Genomic DNA, 19,176 nt, shown 5'->3' with positions numbered 1-19,176 from the left:
ATCAGTGGGAGCACGACAAATCATAACTTAAGATTTGCAGGAAGTACAAGAAGCGGGGGGAACCACTCATCGGTTATTATTACTCCTCCGATAACTCCTCTTGTACCCAACGCTGCTCCTAATATCACTGATCCACCTTCTCTATCAGAATTCTAAACCTCCTAATTAGAATACTACTAATGTTAAAGCATCTTATTAATAAAGCTAAAGCAAAGCATCTCACTACTAATGCTAAAACATCTTCCTTATTGAACCTGAAAATCAACTCACGAGATCATCTCAGTCACTCATGACCATAACTTTGATGATTTCATTATTTATCTGAAGTTGAGGACATTGGAAAACTTACTGATCCTACCTCTTATTAAGAAGCCATTAATAGCGATCATGCCACTTAGTGGAATGAAGCCATAATTTGAGAGCTTAATTCCATATAGCATAATGTCGTTTGGGACTTGGTTGAATTTCTTGAAGAATCCAAATCTATAAGTTGTAAGTGGATCTTCAAAACCAAATTAGACCCGAATGGAAACGTCAAACGCTATAAGGCCATAACCATTTGCGAAGGGCTTTACTCAAAAGGAAGGAATCGATTATCAAGAGACCTTATCTCCTGTCTCATAAAGATTCCTTAAGGATCATCATGGCATTCGTATCTCATTATGATTTAGAGTTACATTAGATGGATGTCAAGACCACTTTCCTAAATGCGAACTTGCATTAAGATGGATACATGTGAACCTGAAGTTCCATAAAGTAAAGAGCACATGATTTGCAAGTTGAATAAGTCCATATACGGGTTGAAGCAAGCATCACTAAAATGGTACGTTAAGTTTAATGAAGTCATAAGAGGACAAGACTTCCTAAGAAAATCAAGTGGATTAATACACCTATCTCAAGATCAGTGGGAGTAAATTTACAATCCTTGTTTTGCACGTGGATGATATACTTGCAAATAACAACTTGGATATGTTGCATGAGTTGAAGCGTTACTTTTCGCAGAATGTCGACATAAAAGATCTCGGTGATGCCTTTAATGTCAGAGGTATCGAAATACATCGGGATAGGCGTAATGATGTTCTAGTTCTTTCTCAAAAGGCTTATATTGAACATATCTTAGAACGCCATAACATGCAACACTGCACACCCACTATAAATCTATTAGTAAAAGGAAACGTATGTGATTTGTTTCCAAAGTCTGAACATTGAGATTAAAAAAAGAGCAAATGAGGACGATACCTTACTCGTAAGTAGTTAAGAGCATTACGTACGCTCAGGTCTGTACTCATCCAGATATCGCTTACATTGACGGTATGCTTGGGATTTAAGTATATCAGCATATTGGAAAATGGCTAAAAAGGTTCTACGATATCTACAAATGACCAAAGACTACATATTGACTTATAGGAGAGGTGCCAACTTAGAAGTAGTGGGATGTTCGAATTCCAATAAGAAATCACTTCTGAATGTATATTCATGATTAGCTGGCAAACCTATCTTTTGACGGAGTCATAAGTAGAAACTGACTGCAACGTCTACCATGATGTCTGAACGTTCATAATTTCATGTCATGAGATGTTGTTAAAGAACCTGGTCAGTGGACTCGAAAGTCGTCAACTTTATTATTAGACCATTGAAGTTTTACTGTGATAACTCAGCTACCGTAACTTGCTTGAACAGTAACAGTTCAACTGGCGCTGAGATGTATCTCGATACAAAGTATCTGTTTTATGTGAATGGATTGAGGAAAATGTTCTTTGTATTGAGTACATAAGTACACATAATATGCTACTGGATCCAATGACCGAAGGTCTTTCTCCTAAAATCTTCGTAGGATACGTATCGAAGATGAGGCTTACTTAAAGACATTTTATGATAGCATGTTGTACTTATTGGTCATTATTATTATGTTAATTAAAATTTTCCTCCTTATTCAGATTTTCTTTGTCTATTAGTTACACTTCGAGCTTATAATAGTGTAAAGACATTACATAACAAAATTTGTCTTAGTCAATTGATCATTGCTTATTAGTTTTAAATTTGAGTCATAGTTTGACTAGTGGGGGTCCTGAGTTGATGTTCTTCTCTACGACTGTACTTATTGGCTATGATTTCGGTTTAAAACAAAATGAGTATTATTCCGGAACTTATTTGAATACTCATAGATAAATGATCGCTCGGTCAAGTGGGAGAATGTTGGAACCACGTTAGTGTGACCGTCACTGATCATGTATCATTCCTGATATGATAATTGACAATAACTGAAATCCCTATGTCTAGGTAAATATATGATGGGCGTATTTACTCTTAGAGACGTAGTATAGGGTTTCCCATTAGGTGATTGTAACTAAGAGGATTAATGATACATACATTAAACACCAGAAGGGTTGAATGTGTAAATACTAAAGGGTTGAATGTGTAATTACTCTCATTATAAATAGAGGGTAATTAACCCTAAGTTAAGGTTAATCACACACACATAATCCCACACAAATTCATGTGTCTCTCCTCTCTAAATTCATGCATCATGTTTCAGCCGAATTTATCATCTCATTGTTACTCAATCACCTTGTTATGGGAACCCGAAATCAATAGCAATTATGCTTTAATGTTCTTACAGGTTCCACAGGACGATTGGGAATGTTTCATCACTCGAATCGAATCATGTTTATTCCAACATGCTCTATACAAGACCATTCTAAACTATGAACCACAATGAGCAGGACGCTTGTCGTTTTACCAATGTGTCTCGAGTAGAGACACGTTGCCAAAGGCATATCAAAAACATCAAAGTATCCTCGTGAAACAATGAACCATTCAAACCAAAAATCATTCAAATAGATTAAACATATATGCCCATCGGTTAGATGTCTAACTTCTGGCTAATTCATAGTGTGGCCAGTTATTTGATTTTTGTTCTGGAATTGAAACCTCACTTGTTAATCCGCACTTTACCATAATACATTAAACATATACGCTGGTGAGATGTTTAACTTATGGCTAATTTATAGTGGCCAGATTTTGTGATTTATAGACTCGTTGTTCTCGAAATGAAACCTCACTCGTTAACCCCACTTTACTATTGGATCATATTCCAAGAAACCCTCTTGGCACAACATGATAAAACTTTTTTTTTGTTTGTTTATGTGAGACTTGAACCCATGACTTTCTTATTATTAAAGTTACCGGATGTCTCATCTCAATCACTTAGACTAAGGATCGGGCGTTGCCTCGTTGCCATCCAGTAAACACAAATTGCCTCGCTGGCATATCAAAAACATCAAAGATTCTGCGCAAAACTATGTCTTTAAACTGTATTAGTGCTATTAAACCTTCTAAACAAGACCATGTCATATAAAAAACATCAAAGGTTCCTCGTAGAATACTACAATGCTCTATACAACACCATTCTAGGCAATGAACCACAATGAGCAAAACGCCAAGACGCTTGTCGTATTTCCAATATGTCTCGAGTTGAGACACGTTGCCCAAAGGCATATCAAAAAACATCAAAGATTCCTCGTAAAACGATGAACCATTCGCACCAAAAACTTAGGACTAGGGTTTGTGACTATTTGTCTATTTGCACATAAATTTACCACGAATCATTAAAAACTTGTCTTGGAAATTAAGGACTAACTTTTTACAGTAAGTTGTTTTATTTATGATAACTGGACGAACTAAATATATGAATATGAATTGAATTTAATTATACAAAATAACCATCAAACAAAAGGGGAATACAAAAATAGGTGAGATACAAACAATACATAAACAATTAAAAAAGAAATCGACAAAAAGAATTATAATAAAAGGATAAAAATAAGATGAATATGAATAATTGACTGGCCCAATCCGATAGAGATGCCTCATATGCATCAAATTCTACTCTAATCTAAGAGTAGTAGTTAATTTTCTATTAAGTTATGTTTTTAACATGTGGTATTTTCTTATATCTTTATTTCCCACCATACAAATAGAATTATAGAAGTGTAGAAGTGAAGTCGAAAGCGACCGGATCGAAATTATTAGTAACACCCAGCTTATTGATAAAACTATAAAAGTTGGCCCAACTTTCTTGGATTTATATATGGAAGCCCTCTTGCTTTCGAGTAATCCTTTTCCTCTTTTGGCCACTTCTATTTAGATCCAAAAAAAAAAAAAAAACTATCTTTTCTTGAAATAATGGAGGGGCATCGAAGGGTGGTTTGTGGTGCAACTCAGATAATCGGTTTACTTACATTCATCTACTTGTTTTACACCCAATCTTTCGGATTCGACCCCATTAAGCTTTGGCTTGGTAAGTTTACACTCTTCGCTGGTTCTAGCTCGCCATACTACTCTCAATATGTAATTAATTTGGTTGTACGTATCCATAACATTTAATTACTTCAATTCTTGCAATTTCATAAAATGCAGGCACAAGAAATTTGTTGAAGTTTAATGCTAGAATGGAAGAATTAGCTGTTATTTGTGAAGATACTTCACATCAATCCTTTAAATCGCTTATCGGTTAGTATTCATTAATTTTTCTGCTAAATCATCACTATTATCATTGCGAATTAGGCTTTTTAAAAATGAGTATGCAAATTAATTTGTTACAATAAATTAGTTATTAATGATCATCATGCATGAATTCCAATAACCTTCAATTCAATTCACATTTTAAATATCGCACTCTTTGGCCTTTAGATTAGAGGCGTTTCGCCGTCTTTGATTAGATGGAAACAGATATACGCTGCATACCGTCACCTCCACTACCACCACTACCATCACATACTGCGATCGCCGACTTTGCCAACACTATTTAAAATGTGGTTAATTTAGTTAATATGTGTTTTAATGATCGTTTAGAAATGAAAATGACAAGTTAATTTAGCTAAAAATTTGGATTATACAAGCAATTATCTCTAAACGACAAGCATCCTCCAGCAAGATTATGGATTCATTTGGGGCCACTTTTTTATATTAAAAGGGGTAAAATTCTAACCTATATATTTGTATCTTTACACGTAATAGCATATAGTTCAAGTTGATTGGATGTTCGATGAAACGGTCAATTAATAACCTCTATTAATGGTGACATGCATGTTATCCATGTAAGGTTAGCTCATTTGGTAGATACCTTTTACTTTTTAAAGGTAGATAATTAAATCTCTCGATCTGGGTAATTTCAATAGTTTACGGTTAGAATTAGAGTAAATTTACGGTTAAAACTATATAAAAAAAAAAATCTCCAATGTTTTATATTTGATTAGAAAATGGAAAGAAATATGTGTGATAGTGTATTACTCCCTCCGTCCCATATTAAATATCTAATTTTGACTTATTAAGTTTAACATAGTACAGTTACATCTATAATGTTGGCATAGTAACATAGTTTTTTTGATCATTTCTTGCAATATACATCTAACATATATAGTAACATCTATAATGTCTCCATATATTCTTGAAGTTAATTTTACGTATTGCATGCAAATGTACGTATTGCGCTTGTTCGTTGCATTACAGGTGATGCCGATGATCTACAAAAGCTCGAAACAACTGGCTTCGCTTGTGATTCGACCGTGCACTCGTTAGTTTGCGTTGCAAGTAACCCCGTAAAGATCAATACCAAAACCATGAACATTTATATGCCTAGACAATTAATCTCGACAAAGAGGACCAATTATTCAATTAAGGATGAAGTAATAAAAGGTGTACAAGTTCGGCCATATGCGTGGGCACAATATGAACTTTTGAAAAATGTTACTCCGGTCAATTTCCTCCAACAACCACCACAAAGCCCGGAATTATATTGTGACTATAACTACACAATTCCGGCAGTCGTGTTTTCATCCGGTGGATTCGCTGGAAACCTATTTCACGAATTTAATGAGATCATAATTCCGTTATTCATGACTACCCGTCTCTTCAAATCGCGTGTTAAGTTCATTCTCGTGGATTACAACCCTTATCTTGTTACGAAATATACACGCATTTTTTCTAGCTTATCGAATTACAATGTGTTAAATCCGAGTATAAACACGAGTGTGGTTCATTGCTTTCCGGGAGTTGTTGTTGGTCTCAAATTCCATAATTATTTATCCATAAATTCTTCAGAAGTTCCTAAAGGAAATTCCATGTTAGAATTCAAGAAATTTCTCCAAACGACATACGGTTTGAAGATCACGAATGTCACAAATACGGGCTCTACAACGCCCACGTTGATCCTCGTCTCTCGTAGAAAAACAAGATTATTTTTGAACGAAGACGAAATGGTGGACATGATGGAAGATTTAGGGTTTGAGGTTTTGGTAGTAAGAAGTAACAAAAAGATGTCGAATTTGGATAAATTCGCGAAAGTAGTTAACACGGCCAGTGTCCTAGTTGGGACTCACGGTGCCGGGTTAACAAACCAAGTGTTTTTACCCTCGGGTGCGGTGGTGGTACAAGTGGTGCCACTAGCCTTGGAATGGCCTTCTTCGGTTTACTTTGGTGGACCCGCAGTCGGGATGGGGTTGCATTACTTGGATTACAAGATTGGACCGGATGAGAGTTCGCTCATCGAGTCTTATCCACGTAGCGACCCGGTTATTTCGGATCCAGGATCGGTATTTGCTAAAGGGTATTATGTTGGGAAGGAAATGTATTTGGATAAGCAAAATATAAGGGTGGATGTAAATAGGTTTAAAGGTACTCTTGTTGAAGCTCTTAAACTTCTTGGACGTATATAGCAACAACTTTTAGGACATGATGATCCTTTTATAGTTATGTACATTTATTATCATCCTATTGTTGATTTTATATCACTTACATTCATCCGAAAATGTAAGATTTGAGTATTTGATATATGCAATTATTGTATATTTGCATATAGAGGTGCAAATATCAGTTAACCGGTTCTAGTTATTTTTTTTAGTCATCGATTTCGGTTATTTAAAAAAAAAATGATTATGGTTAACCGGTACCAGTTAATAACCGGTTTGGGTTTTAAAAAACTATAACCGCTGTAATCGGTTTCGGTTAATAATAATCGGTTAACCAATACCGGTTAACCTAAAAGGTTATTTTTTTAACCGCCCACTATCAATAATATATAAGCCAAAAAGGGTTTTCTTTTTCAACATAAAACAAGTTGTTCAGTCCGGATCTACCCACAAACACCACTGATAACACCACTTCTCTTCATCATCATCTACCTCTCGAAACCGCCACATATATCGATGTATATATATATATATATATATGACTGGGCAGTTAGTGGAACACACATACACACACAGGCACACAGCTACACAGTACGTAATATTTTTGATGATCTTGAAGAGGTGATTCAGTGGAGGATCTTGAAGAAGTGATCAGTTAGTTCTTTCTCCGGTCTCCGATGCTTTTTTCTTTCTTTCCAGATTTATGTGACTTCATTTTTCTTTTTATATCTCGACATGTATATATATATATATCACCCAGTAAGTGGTGAGTACTGAGTAGTAAGTATAAAATAGAAAACAATCTCAATTATATATAATTAATCGATTAACCGGTTAAAACTAAAAATAAAAACCGATTAGGAATCGGTTTTTGATTTTGAACGTGTGATCGATGTCGTTGAACCGATCAAAAATAAAACTAAATACCACTAGTTAGCTAGGGCAAGTAGAGTATCGTATCCACAGGGAATCAGGGGAAAGTGTTAAACAAGTTATAAGAATTAATTAAAGTAGACATGAAACTTAAAACCGATTGATTGATTGATTTGATTAAAACTAAATTTAATCATAAACTTAACAATTACTTCAATTAAATAAAAGGGATCATTCTCATACTTCAAATTATGTTTTCAAAAGTATAACCTAACTTATGTTCATTGGAAATCACATAGACATGATTCGTTATAAGTTTGGATTGAATGAATGCTAAGAACTAATCAATTAGGTTGTGATGATTCACGATAATGAAAACCGGGGAATTGACACAACTAAATTATTTATTCATTAACAAGATTACAAGTTCACAAGAGATTTTTCCAATAATAATTGATTAACAAGAAATTGAAATCAAAAGATAGATGGAATTCATTCAAGGTTATAAACTAGTAATCATTCAAACAATCCAAACAACATTAGATGTTAAAAGACTAATGGGAAATTAAACATCTAATCCAACATAAACATAAGAAAAGTTGAATACAATTGTCTTACATAATTGTTCACATGAGAATGATCAAAAGAGAATTAGCCTAAAATCTTCATCATTGATAGCATCATTGATTCTTCAATTAGGGCTTCAATCTCCATGGAATTGTGATTTGATGATGAAATTGGGGTGTTGTGTGTGTTAGGAAACTGCCCAGAGATGAGAAATTATGAAGTGTAACTTCCCAAGTCGTGTATGAAGGTATTATAAACTGAAAAGTAATTAAATCCCTAATTTTCGGATTTTTAGTGCAGCTCTGGCCGTCCCAGACTGACTCCTGGCCGTCCCAGACTGCCCTCTAGAAATGGCAGTTTTCCAGATTTTTGCCTTGACACTTCTTGACTTGATTCTTGACTTTGCTTGACTTCTTAATGATCCATTTAACTTCAATTTGTCACCAAAGACCTGAAACACTTAAACAAACATAAACACGCCCTAATCGTCTATTAACATTCACAAAACATGTTCGTTTTCATATCTTAAAGTAGTACAGATTAAGCGTTTATCAACGTGCAAATCGATTATTAACCGACGGTTTTTCCTAACCTATAATCGATTTGTACTATATCGATTACTAACCGGTTACAATTATAGGTTAACTTTCGAATCGGTTCGGTTAACTGGTTTTTTTTTGCACCTCTATTTGCTTGTAGCAATTGTTGTATCCTAATACTCTTTGCCAACGTCATAACTTTGTGGACTCAGCCAATAGTTCTGTAAACCGCAAATGTAAGTTCAGTCTATAATAGTAACCTAAATTTGTGAACTTAGCCCAACAAACATAGCTACATAAACTAATAAATTACTAACATCATCTTATTTTAATTTTAATTTTAATCTTAACTATCTTAATATATTTTTTCCAAAAATTATCTAATAATTTATTAACCAATCAAATCTGTCCATCTTAGATAACGGTCATATATTATAAATTTGAAATTACATAGAATTATATCAAAGTTTCAACGTTATTAATTTAACCATTCTGTGTAAAGACTTACCATATATTTACTTAATACTAAATTTTAGACCCGTATCAAATACACGGGTTTTATAACATTATCAATATAAGAAATTATATGGGAATAAAAAATATTTATACGTTAAAATGTAAAAATATACTTAAAAAAAATTGAAATATTCAAATGTAAACTAAATGCTAAATTAAAGATGAATGGTGTATAAAATATTGTTTATACTTAATATATATATATTAATTAGTATTAATTTTAATGTTATAACCTTTCTAACTTTAGCTATATTTTGTTAATAGATAGACATTATGTAATAAACTATTAATTATGTTTAAATTGAGTTAATACATAAATTGGTGACGGAAAACCAAAAGGTGTAAATTAATTTTTTTAAATTGGATTAAAGTGTAAATTAGTGATGAAAAATCAAAAAGTGTCGATTAATTATTTTTAAATTGTGTTAAAGTGTAAATTGGTGATAGAAAAAAAAGTGTAAATAATTATTTTTGAATTGGGTTAAAGTGTAAATTGGTAATGCAAAATCAAAAATAGTTAATAACAATTGATTTATTAATTAAATTTTATATAATTAGGTTTAGTGAGGCTAAAATTTGTAATGTATTGAGGAGTATACCTTGTGCGCTATTAATTAGTTGTATCTATATAAATTGGGTTTTCTTTTAGTTGATGTATTTATCTATATAGTTGTATTATAATCTAGATGGGGTTTTGCTCAAAAACTTAAGTTCGACAAAAATTTATATAATTATGTTTAGTGAGGCTAGAATTTGTAATGTATTCAGGAGTATATCTTATGCCCTACTAATTAGTTGTATTTATATAAATTGGGGTTTTGTTAGTTGATTGTATTTATTTATATAGTTGTATTAATCTAGATGGAGTTTTGCTAAAAAAATTTTAAGTTCAACAACTTATTTGATAGTTATATTTATTTAGATTATAACTTATCTAATATTTGTATTTATCTAGAAAGTTTTATTTGATCGACATCTGCTTTTAATTGTAGATAACATAAGTTGATTTCAATAAATTGAGATAAGTCATATGTTTAATTTGATAATTTAGTAAAATGGAGTATTTTGATTGGTCAATTGGGGTTTGGTCTATTGCCTTTTAATGTATATAAAGATAAGATGGTAAACGTTAATGGACTGAACATATGCTTTTAATAGGTGACTTTCAAACAAAAGCAACCCCGTTTCCGTCAAATGTGGTCCTAACTAGACAACGGATAGGCGGTTGTCTAAACCGATTTCCATTACGACAAGGCGATAACAGTGCCAGAAATAAAACCCACTAGGCTCCCCAACAACTAGGAATTAATAGAGCATGACTTTGCACTTGACAAGATTCGAATCTCCGTCACATAGGTAAAATATGGTCTTTACTCTTTTTAAATGGAAAGGATGCTCATAAATTCAATGTGGTTAGTCGACGATTTTAAACTAGGGTTTTGCTAAACGAAACCCAAGGGCTTTCGTTAAGGTGGATTAAATAGTTGTACATTTACCATAAAATTCAGGGGGTGAACATTTAATATAGAAAGGTACAATCTTTTTATGCATGTTAAATGAAGATTTAAGGGATTCATTTAGCGTTTTCGTTTAAACTATTGCTCCGTGAAGTTAGTTAACTTAAGCTTTCCTAAATAATAAGGATTTGTATATTAATTAATACAAAAATGGTAAATGTTAAGATGAATTAGTATGTTTAATACTTTCAAATTATTTAGGAAATGTTTAATTTATTAATTGTATCATAATTATATACTTTAATAATTAAAGCAAATGCTTGTGAATAGTAAATTACAAGCTTAAAAGCTTAATGTACAATCATTATCAAACTTTTAGCTAGAACTTGGAAACAGACTTTCTACCTAGGTAAAGGTAAGATTGTCTACATCTCAACCTCCTCTATACACCGTCGAGTTATTAGAACTCAAAGTCTGTAGAAAACAAAAATGGGTGTACCATTATTTTATTTATTAAAATTTTCAAATTCTTAATCGTTATTTACTTAATATGGTATGACTCTTAAAAAAAATATATACTTGTTATCGTAAATATTTGAGCGAACCTATCATACCCACATGAGTTTTAAATTAGGCGTTACAAATTCAACGTAATTATTCTAGTATAATCAAATCGTATCAATATGATAATTGAGCCCCGCAACGCTTGCAAATTTTCTTTGATGAGACCATATAAATGTAAAATGTTGGGTTGTCATCTCCTAAAAAGATCAAAGATCATCTGTCCGACTGTCGAAGCTTCAACATTGGGCTGGCCCATCAGTAATGTCTTTCTTAGCTGTCTAGAAGTTTAAGGCTTTAAGCCCAGCTCTCGAAGCATGAGATTTATCAAGTTTCCTTCATCTGAATTCTCTGACTTGCTCAAGTAAAATTCAGTGGTTTTTTTTTTTTTATAATATATATATATTAGTCTCAATACCCGTGCACGATGCAGACATAGTTTGTTTTGTTATTTATGATATTCGTGATCATATAAGACATGAATTAATATCTTCTTAAAAAGAATACTCCATACAATATAATATTTATAAAGTTTTATGCTCCTCTTATTCGAATATTCAAATTACATAAACTCAAGGTTATATAATTTGCACAAACATAGATGTTAATATTATTTATAAAGTATTTATGAAGTGTAATAAAATCATATTAAACTGAAAAAATAAAAATTTATAAGTAATAAAATTTGTAACAGTTTTTTTTGGTAGTTTGCGTACCAATAAAATTTGTAACAGTTCACACTTAAATATATATAATCCAATTAATCATTGTTATTAATTTATTATCTTACAAATTAAGATCCATATTCCACAGATTATATTACTAAGGCCATGAACAATATAGTAAATAAAATAACACGAATACACTCACAAAATCCTTATAAAATTTAAAAATTGTTTATTGATTGAATTAATATTAATATTAAATATATAATTTGAATAGTCGAGAGTTTATAAATGCGTACATATGGGTTGACTTTTGCTGACAGAACAAAAAACCAAAATTCATCACTCATGCATAAGCATTGATAGAATATTGCATAATTCGGAATTTTGGATTATCAACCCATGGGTGATAATATCAATAACTCAACTTGAAAATCGCAATATTCGACAAAATGGAGTGAAAAAAAGAAAAGCTCATATTATATCCCCACAAGTTAAGCCCTTCACATTATACAGGTTGTATATTAATAACTAGTGTTTAGGTCCGTCTAATGGACGGGTAGTCTTAAAATATATTAATTAAAGTTAAAAAATTTGAATTTATATATATTAAATAGATATACCGAAATCAACTTGGAAATTTGTTAGCTGAATAGCCACTCCATCGGTCAAAATACTCCTAAAATTTTCCGTCCATTCACAATTGACCGAGCCATGTATGATAGTGCCTTGCAAATAGTAAAAAAAAAAATGAAAAAAACTGGTAACTTCTGTTAGTGTGTTTTATGTATTTAATCCAATTTTTAAAAATAAACCCCAAACAAATTAACCATAAGAATCAAATATCTTTGCATACAGATCCAGGGAAATTATTCAGGATAAAAAAGGAACCCAACCAAGGACATTCCAGACGTCGATCAAATGATTTTATCGGCTAATGCAAGAAAGATAGAGAAACAAATTGTTGATAAAAAAAGAGTCGAGCCAAAAACCTTGCAAAGCCATCTCCTGTTATGTTAAATCCTAAACAAAACGTGGATCAAAGTGTTTTATTTAAATGTATTATTTAAAATTGATATCAATATATCATGTATTTCATAAGATCCGAAGTATATTTATCATACACAAACTAAAATGATGAATTGTTCCACCATGCTAAATAATCATACTAAAACATTCAACACCATCTTAATATGTAGCATTTTCCCCTGATAGAATAACAACGACTAAAAAATTACACCATTAATGAGCTAGTTTCAAAACAGATTCAAAATAATCATAGTCGATATATTAAAATAATATAATCATAATCTTACTCATAGCAAAATTCGGCTTTTATCTAAAAGCTTATAGAAAAATATAATCGTAAATCTTAAGTATACACCATTAATGAGCTACTTTCAAAACGATATCAAAATAATCAAAGTCAATATATTAAAGTAATCAGAAGGCTACTCATAGCAAATTTAGACTTTATATCTAAAAGGTTATAGAAAGATATAATCGTAAATCCTAAAAGCTAATATAGGTTACAAATACAAAATTTAATATATAATATTTAGATTAGTTAAGTCATATATCACAACTTAATCAATACGAAAGCTAAAGAAGACACATACGAAAATTAACTACATATAAATATTGATTCCAGTTAACCCATTTTTTTAAACTTTAGTTAAATAAAAAAATTACAGTTTCTTTTATTTTAAAAATGTAAACTATATAATTTGAAAAATACATACCAATTCATCAACAAAGAACATCTTGAACGTTTTGAATTTCTTCGGGTTGTTCCACTCCGAAACAGTCCATACATGCACAACACGGAGTCATAAATGATGGTTAACATGTGTTGGCTTAAGATCTTCAAGATGAACTAATGTGGTCATATTTTTTATTGTTGAAGAAAAAGTCATAACGAACCTCAAACTAAATTAAAAGAAATAATAATAACAATAACTTAAGAATTCAATGTTAATAAATAATAATAATGATTATTTATGTGCAAAGTATATAAAAAGAAAAACCCTTTTGTAGTTGATTATAACTTCTTTTTTTGTTGTCGTACGTGAGTTATATTATAGATTACCAATAAAATCGAAAAGTGTAAATTAATTATTTTTAAATTGGGTGAAATTGTAAATTGGTGATGGAAAACCAAAATGTGTAAATTTATTATTTTTAAGTGTAAATTGGTGATGAAAAACCAAAAAGTATAATTAATTATTTTTAAATTGGGTTAAAGTGTAAATTGGTGATAAAAAATCAAAAAAGTGTAGTTAATTATTTTTAATTTGGGTTAAAGTGTAAATTGGTGATGGGAAACCAAAAAGTGTAAATTAATTGTTTTAGATTGGGGTTAAAGTGTAAATTGGTGATGGAAAACCTAAAGTGTAAATTAATTTAGATTAATTTTAAAAAATTAAAAAATTAATAAGGATGTAGGATTAAGCTAAGGGATGGGGATTAGGGTACCAAGTGTACCCCAACCTCCTCTTTTAGTTATATTATAAATAACGTTATCTAGTTTTTCTGCTTTGTATTGATTTAGGAAACTATTGTTATTATAATTATAATTATAATTATTCTTATTATTATTGTAATATGACCAGGAAAGAACTTATTAGATTTTGAAGACATACGGATTTATTTAAAACCTTTTATATGATAATATTTAAAACCAATATCTATTAAAATATATTAAAAAGACACGTGTCGTTTTAATAATATGCCACATGTCGATCAATGGATACCTTAATCATGTTTTAGCTTATTGGTAGATATATATTTTTTATGTATATATATTTATTTATTAATTTTCGCTTGGCTCATATAGAAGTTTAAGGCTTTAAGCCCGGCTCCCGAAGTCATGAGATGTATCAAGTTTTAAAGAAATTCGCATTATAGCCAAATCTTAATAGAAATAAGAATATTAGTTCTAAAACTTAATTGAACCAATGAGAATGTTATATTTTTAGTTGGTCTATTAGGCCGCTCCTTATAAAGTTTTCACGTCGCATCTGGCGTGCGTCTAACGCGAGAGAGGAGCCGGACGCTAGTAGCACCGACAGCGTTTGGTGTGCGTCCAACGAGCTGCTTCGGAAGTTAAACGTGAGAGGGGAGAGAGGAGTGGGGCCCGAATTAAAAAAACTATTTTTTTTCCTAATTCAAATCAAACGGCTAGTTTGATTGCTTTGTTTTTTTTTTTTTTTTTAAAAATTTTTTCAAACCTCTATTTATTCTCAACTTCACACTAATATTTCTAATCACAACTTATTTCTTTCTACTCCTTCTCATCTTTCATAAACCATTTCATATACCATTTTTCATAAACCATTCCACTCACAATGGCTAGAAGTTTGTGGACTGAATCAAAAGATCTTTGTTTGTCGAGGTATTGGGTGACTAGGAGACCGGACCCTGTTACCGGTAGGTGTGAAATGAATAATCCGGGCGATTCCTTTTGGAACGACGTTACTGAAATGTTCAACACGAACACCACTGAAGGACCACGAAGCAAGGATCAACTAAAAGGTCACTGGAGCAAGATTCGGAAGGAATGCAAACAGTTTGAGGCAATTTGGATCCAGTTGATTGCACAAGTGAGGACTGGAGAGGATGAACAATATTATGCAACGGCACATCAGATATATCGGGAGAAACATGTAAGGGGATTCAGATACGAGCACTGCTTCAGACAGCTTATCTTTGTTCCTTTTTAGTTGTTCTGGATTATGAAGTAGACTTTCTAGTTTGATTAAGTGTGCTTTAGGTTTTTTTTAAGTGTGTTTTAACAGTTTGAATTGTGTGTTGTCTTTTACTATTGTAATGTTTTTAAGTATTTTAATAAAATAAGTCTACTTTAAGAACATAAGTTTATTCATAATCTTAAAAACATTACAAACTTAAAAAAGAAAAACATACAACATAATATTAAAATAGCCTACTTATTTATTTTGGTCATAAACTGCTTTGGCAGTATTGATGAACTCATTCAAGGTGATGACCGCACAAGCAATTTCTTCCACAGCTTCTTTAATCTTGTCATACTTCCCCTGCAGATAAGTAAAGTATTGAAACGCCCGAGAAATTTTTTTTTTTATATAAGACATTTATTACCGGTTAATTCTCATAATAATAAGGTAAACGACCATTTACTTAAGGTGTATAACATTCTGCCATAAACATCACCTTTAAGTAATATATAAACACGTGTAAAACACAAGACTATGATCATTAACGACTCGATAATTACCACCATCAGAAGAGTATGTTCTATACGTAAACTCGAGAAGATAGTTTTAATCTGAAACCCATAAAATGACCACTTGATCGACTTTGGTAAGAAAGCAGTTTTCTTTCAAACCTTCTGGTAGTTTAGACAAGAACAAGCATGAGAAATATATGAAGCTAACTAATAAATGCCACTTTCATATTATGACCAAAAGCTGGAACATAACCTCAACAAAAGGCATCAGGTGGTTTATGATATAGACTACCAAGGGAAACTCTTTTAAAATAACTGCTATTTTGTGATGTACACTAAGAATATAGCTTGACAAAAACCATCAGGTAGCTTTTTAACATAAATCTCCAATTGTAACTATATGAGACCAACGGATAAACTGACTTTTGTTTAAATGACCTCAAGCTATATAAGTTTGGACAAGACCATCAGGTAGTTTAATTTGAACTCGCAATGAAAACGGCCCCAAGCTGCCTAAATGTCTGCTTCTCATTTTATGACCACAACTAAAGTAGAACTTAGACGAAAGCATCAGGTGGTTTTCTTTTGACATAGGTCACCAAGGGAAACTATACAGAATCTATATATACAGCTCGTATTTATGATCAAAGCTAAAAATATGAGTTGGACAAACCATCTGATCAAATTTCTTTCGCTCACGAAGTGACCCGGGGGACTAACAATGACTAGTTTATCCTGTACAATGAACTTGCTGAAACATTTAATCTTATAACTAGTATACTCGACTTTTATCTTTTCCCCGACATCTATTCAGTACCACATAAGTGGAACTATTTACATACAATCTGACTGTCAAGGTTCAAGACACACATACATGATGGTTTTAGAAACTGGAAAGTTGGACAAGGGCCTGTTTACAACGGGTATACATACCAGCTCTCTACTAGTTTCAAAATGACCAGAACTAGGACTAGGATCAGACTCAGACCAGAACCATTTGTACAAACTGATACAAAACTACATTTCTACTTACTTACAACCGACCTTACATATTTGATGAAATCTGTTCAAAAAGCTTGTTATCAACTGGTTTAAACTTGCAACTTTATAAGTTGCACAAAAAGGGCGTAACTAGTATCAAAGAAAGGCATAAGAGATACTCGTTACCCATCCAACGAGCAACACCGCTAGTGCTAAGCTATACCCTTCCCTGGATCTTTTCGGGCTCCACTTGTCTCACCTAAAAAGAAAAACATATATAACGGTAAGTATAAATACTTAGTGAGTAAACGGGTTCTAGCATATAAAGAATGCATAATCTATAAATCTTTCTGTCGTGATCTGAAACAAATTCAGAGTCACATTCTAGTATGTAAGGAATTCCTTTTCTAGTAATTCTATGCATTCAACATTCATAAAATAAACGGCATACTCATACGAGAGATATCTAGATCAATCCCATATAAAGTAACCTTCTGATAATGTGATAGGTACATACCCTCATACATATCTAGATGCATTCCGGATATTACCTACCATTCTATTCTATCCGTTACTCACCTTATGATCACCGTTAGCTATTAAGTGAAACTTGATTGATCTCTTGTATAACCTATACATAAAGCATATATATACATGTCATGGAAGGTTACAATATAATCATCTATCCTCTCTAGTCTACTGCTCACTGCTTTAAAACATTCCCTAGCTAATATGACCCATTTCTAAAAATCAAGCTTTCTTTGAGGCATATCATCAAACACCTTGTCTACATAATTTTATTTACTATAAAATTACTTCTTTTTGTTTATGTAACCATCCATGTATATTCTAACTCAAATTCCAAGAGTAGCTTGTTACAAATCTTTAGTTGATAATATAAAACAAAACCTGTATAATTGATTTTTACCAAATATAATTTTCTTTCAAAGTGAACTTGATACTACTAAACGGGTCATATCTTAAACTGATAGAATTCAATCTTGACAAGATTGAACTTCGGGTTTTTATATGAGCTTACTTTAATCTTAACTACTGATAAAAGCATACCTTAGATTGAACTTATATTGAGGACTAGATGACTTGAACACAACTGTGAATTTAACAAAAATCTAACTCCTTCGCGTTCTTGAGCTATAAAACCAAGCCCTTCTAGCACTCTCTTGCACCCTCTATTTCACACACCAAGTATACCTATTTTTGTGTGGAAAGAACTATCAGGAGAGTTTATCTCTTAACTTTCTTTTTGATTTATATATCTACTTATGTTTTATTACTTAATAATAACTAGTAGAACTTTTCACTTATGTGACACAATTAGTCTCTAAAATAATTTATTATGTACACTAAGGGTACTAACTAGTTGAGTGGTACTTCAGGCATATACTAGATATAACTTTATACCATAATGTCTATATTTTAGTTTACATAATTTAAGAATACTTATGTAAGTTACCTTAAATTATGGGGTGTTACAAGTATTGACACTCAAGCTCAGTACAATGCCCCGTTTGTATATAATTGATCTGTTCTTGACACCATTTCTTTTTCGCTTGAAGTTTTAGATCAATTTCAACAAGTTTATCTTTGAACATTTGGTGGTCGAGGATGTCAGCCATGATACTGTCATTCACTTGATCGACAATCATTGGTGGTTTTCGGTTAGGGGCATTTGATGAAAAAGCCATTCCAGATGTATAAAAGTTTGAGTTTTGAAATGAAATATCTGGTAAGGAGGCAATATTTATAGCTGAAGTCAAAGACGCTCCTCCAACGTTCAAAATTCAAAATATTTACAATTACAGTCCCTCCAACGTTCAATTCAAAAAATTTACAATTACAGTCCCTCAAACGGCCAAAATTTGAAAAACATTTACATTTACAGTCCCTTAACGGCTAGCTACATTATCACTCTATAAATAGCTACCTAGAACCTTAACCAGTTTCATCACCATTCCACTTGTGTTTAATCTACTAACTTGTTTCATCTGCTAACTCACTCACTATTCCAAATGGCTTCATCATCATCAAAGAAAAATGTTCACTGACCTCGTCTCACAGAAGATGAGATGAAAACACGAATCATGGCCGATATCAAAGAGA

General features: G+C 31.9%; 1 protein-coding gene and 1 long non-coding RNA gene across 2 annotated transcripts; one reads left to right on the top strand and one right to left on the bottom strand.

Moving 5' to 3' along the window:
• Nucleotides 1-4,108: 4,108 nt before the first annotated feature.
• Nucleotides 4,109-6,854, top strand: LOC122600072 (alpha-1,3-arabinosyltransferase XAT2-like). Its single transcript, XM_043772727.1, has 3 exons — nucleotides 4,109-4,300; nucleotides 4,420-4,512; nucleotides 5,512-6,854. Exons 1-3 carry the CDS (start codon nucleotides 4,186-4,188, stop codon nucleotides 6,714-6,716), a joined length of 1,413 nt encoding a protein of 470 aa, XP_043628662.1. The 5' UTR covers nucleotides 4,109-4,185; the 3' UTR covers nucleotides 6,717-6,854.
• A 10,333-nt stretch (nucleotides 6,855-17,187) lies between these two features.
• On the bottom strand, nucleotides 17,188-18,209 carry LOC122598989. Its single transcript, XR_006323817.1, has 3 exons — nucleotides 18,124-18,209; nucleotides 17,635-17,686; nucleotides 17,188-17,314 (listed from the first exon to the last, which is right to left on the bottom strand). It is a non-coding gene; the product is annotated as an uncharacterized LOC122598989 (long non-coding RNA).
• Between the last annotated feature and the right edge of the window lie 967 nt (nucleotides 18,210-19,176).

Source organism: Erigeron canadensis, chromosome 5 (assembly GCF_010389155.1).
Source record: "Erigeron canadensis isolate Cc75 chromosome 5, C_canadensis_v1, whole genome shotgun sequence".
Classification (NCBI taxonomy): domain Eukaryota; kingdom Viridiplantae; phylum Streptophyta; class Magnoliopsida; order Asterales; family Asteraceae; genus Erigeron; species Erigeron canadensis.
Note: the sequence above shows the minus strand (reverse complement) of the source record. Positions and strands in the feature narration are given on the sequence as shown.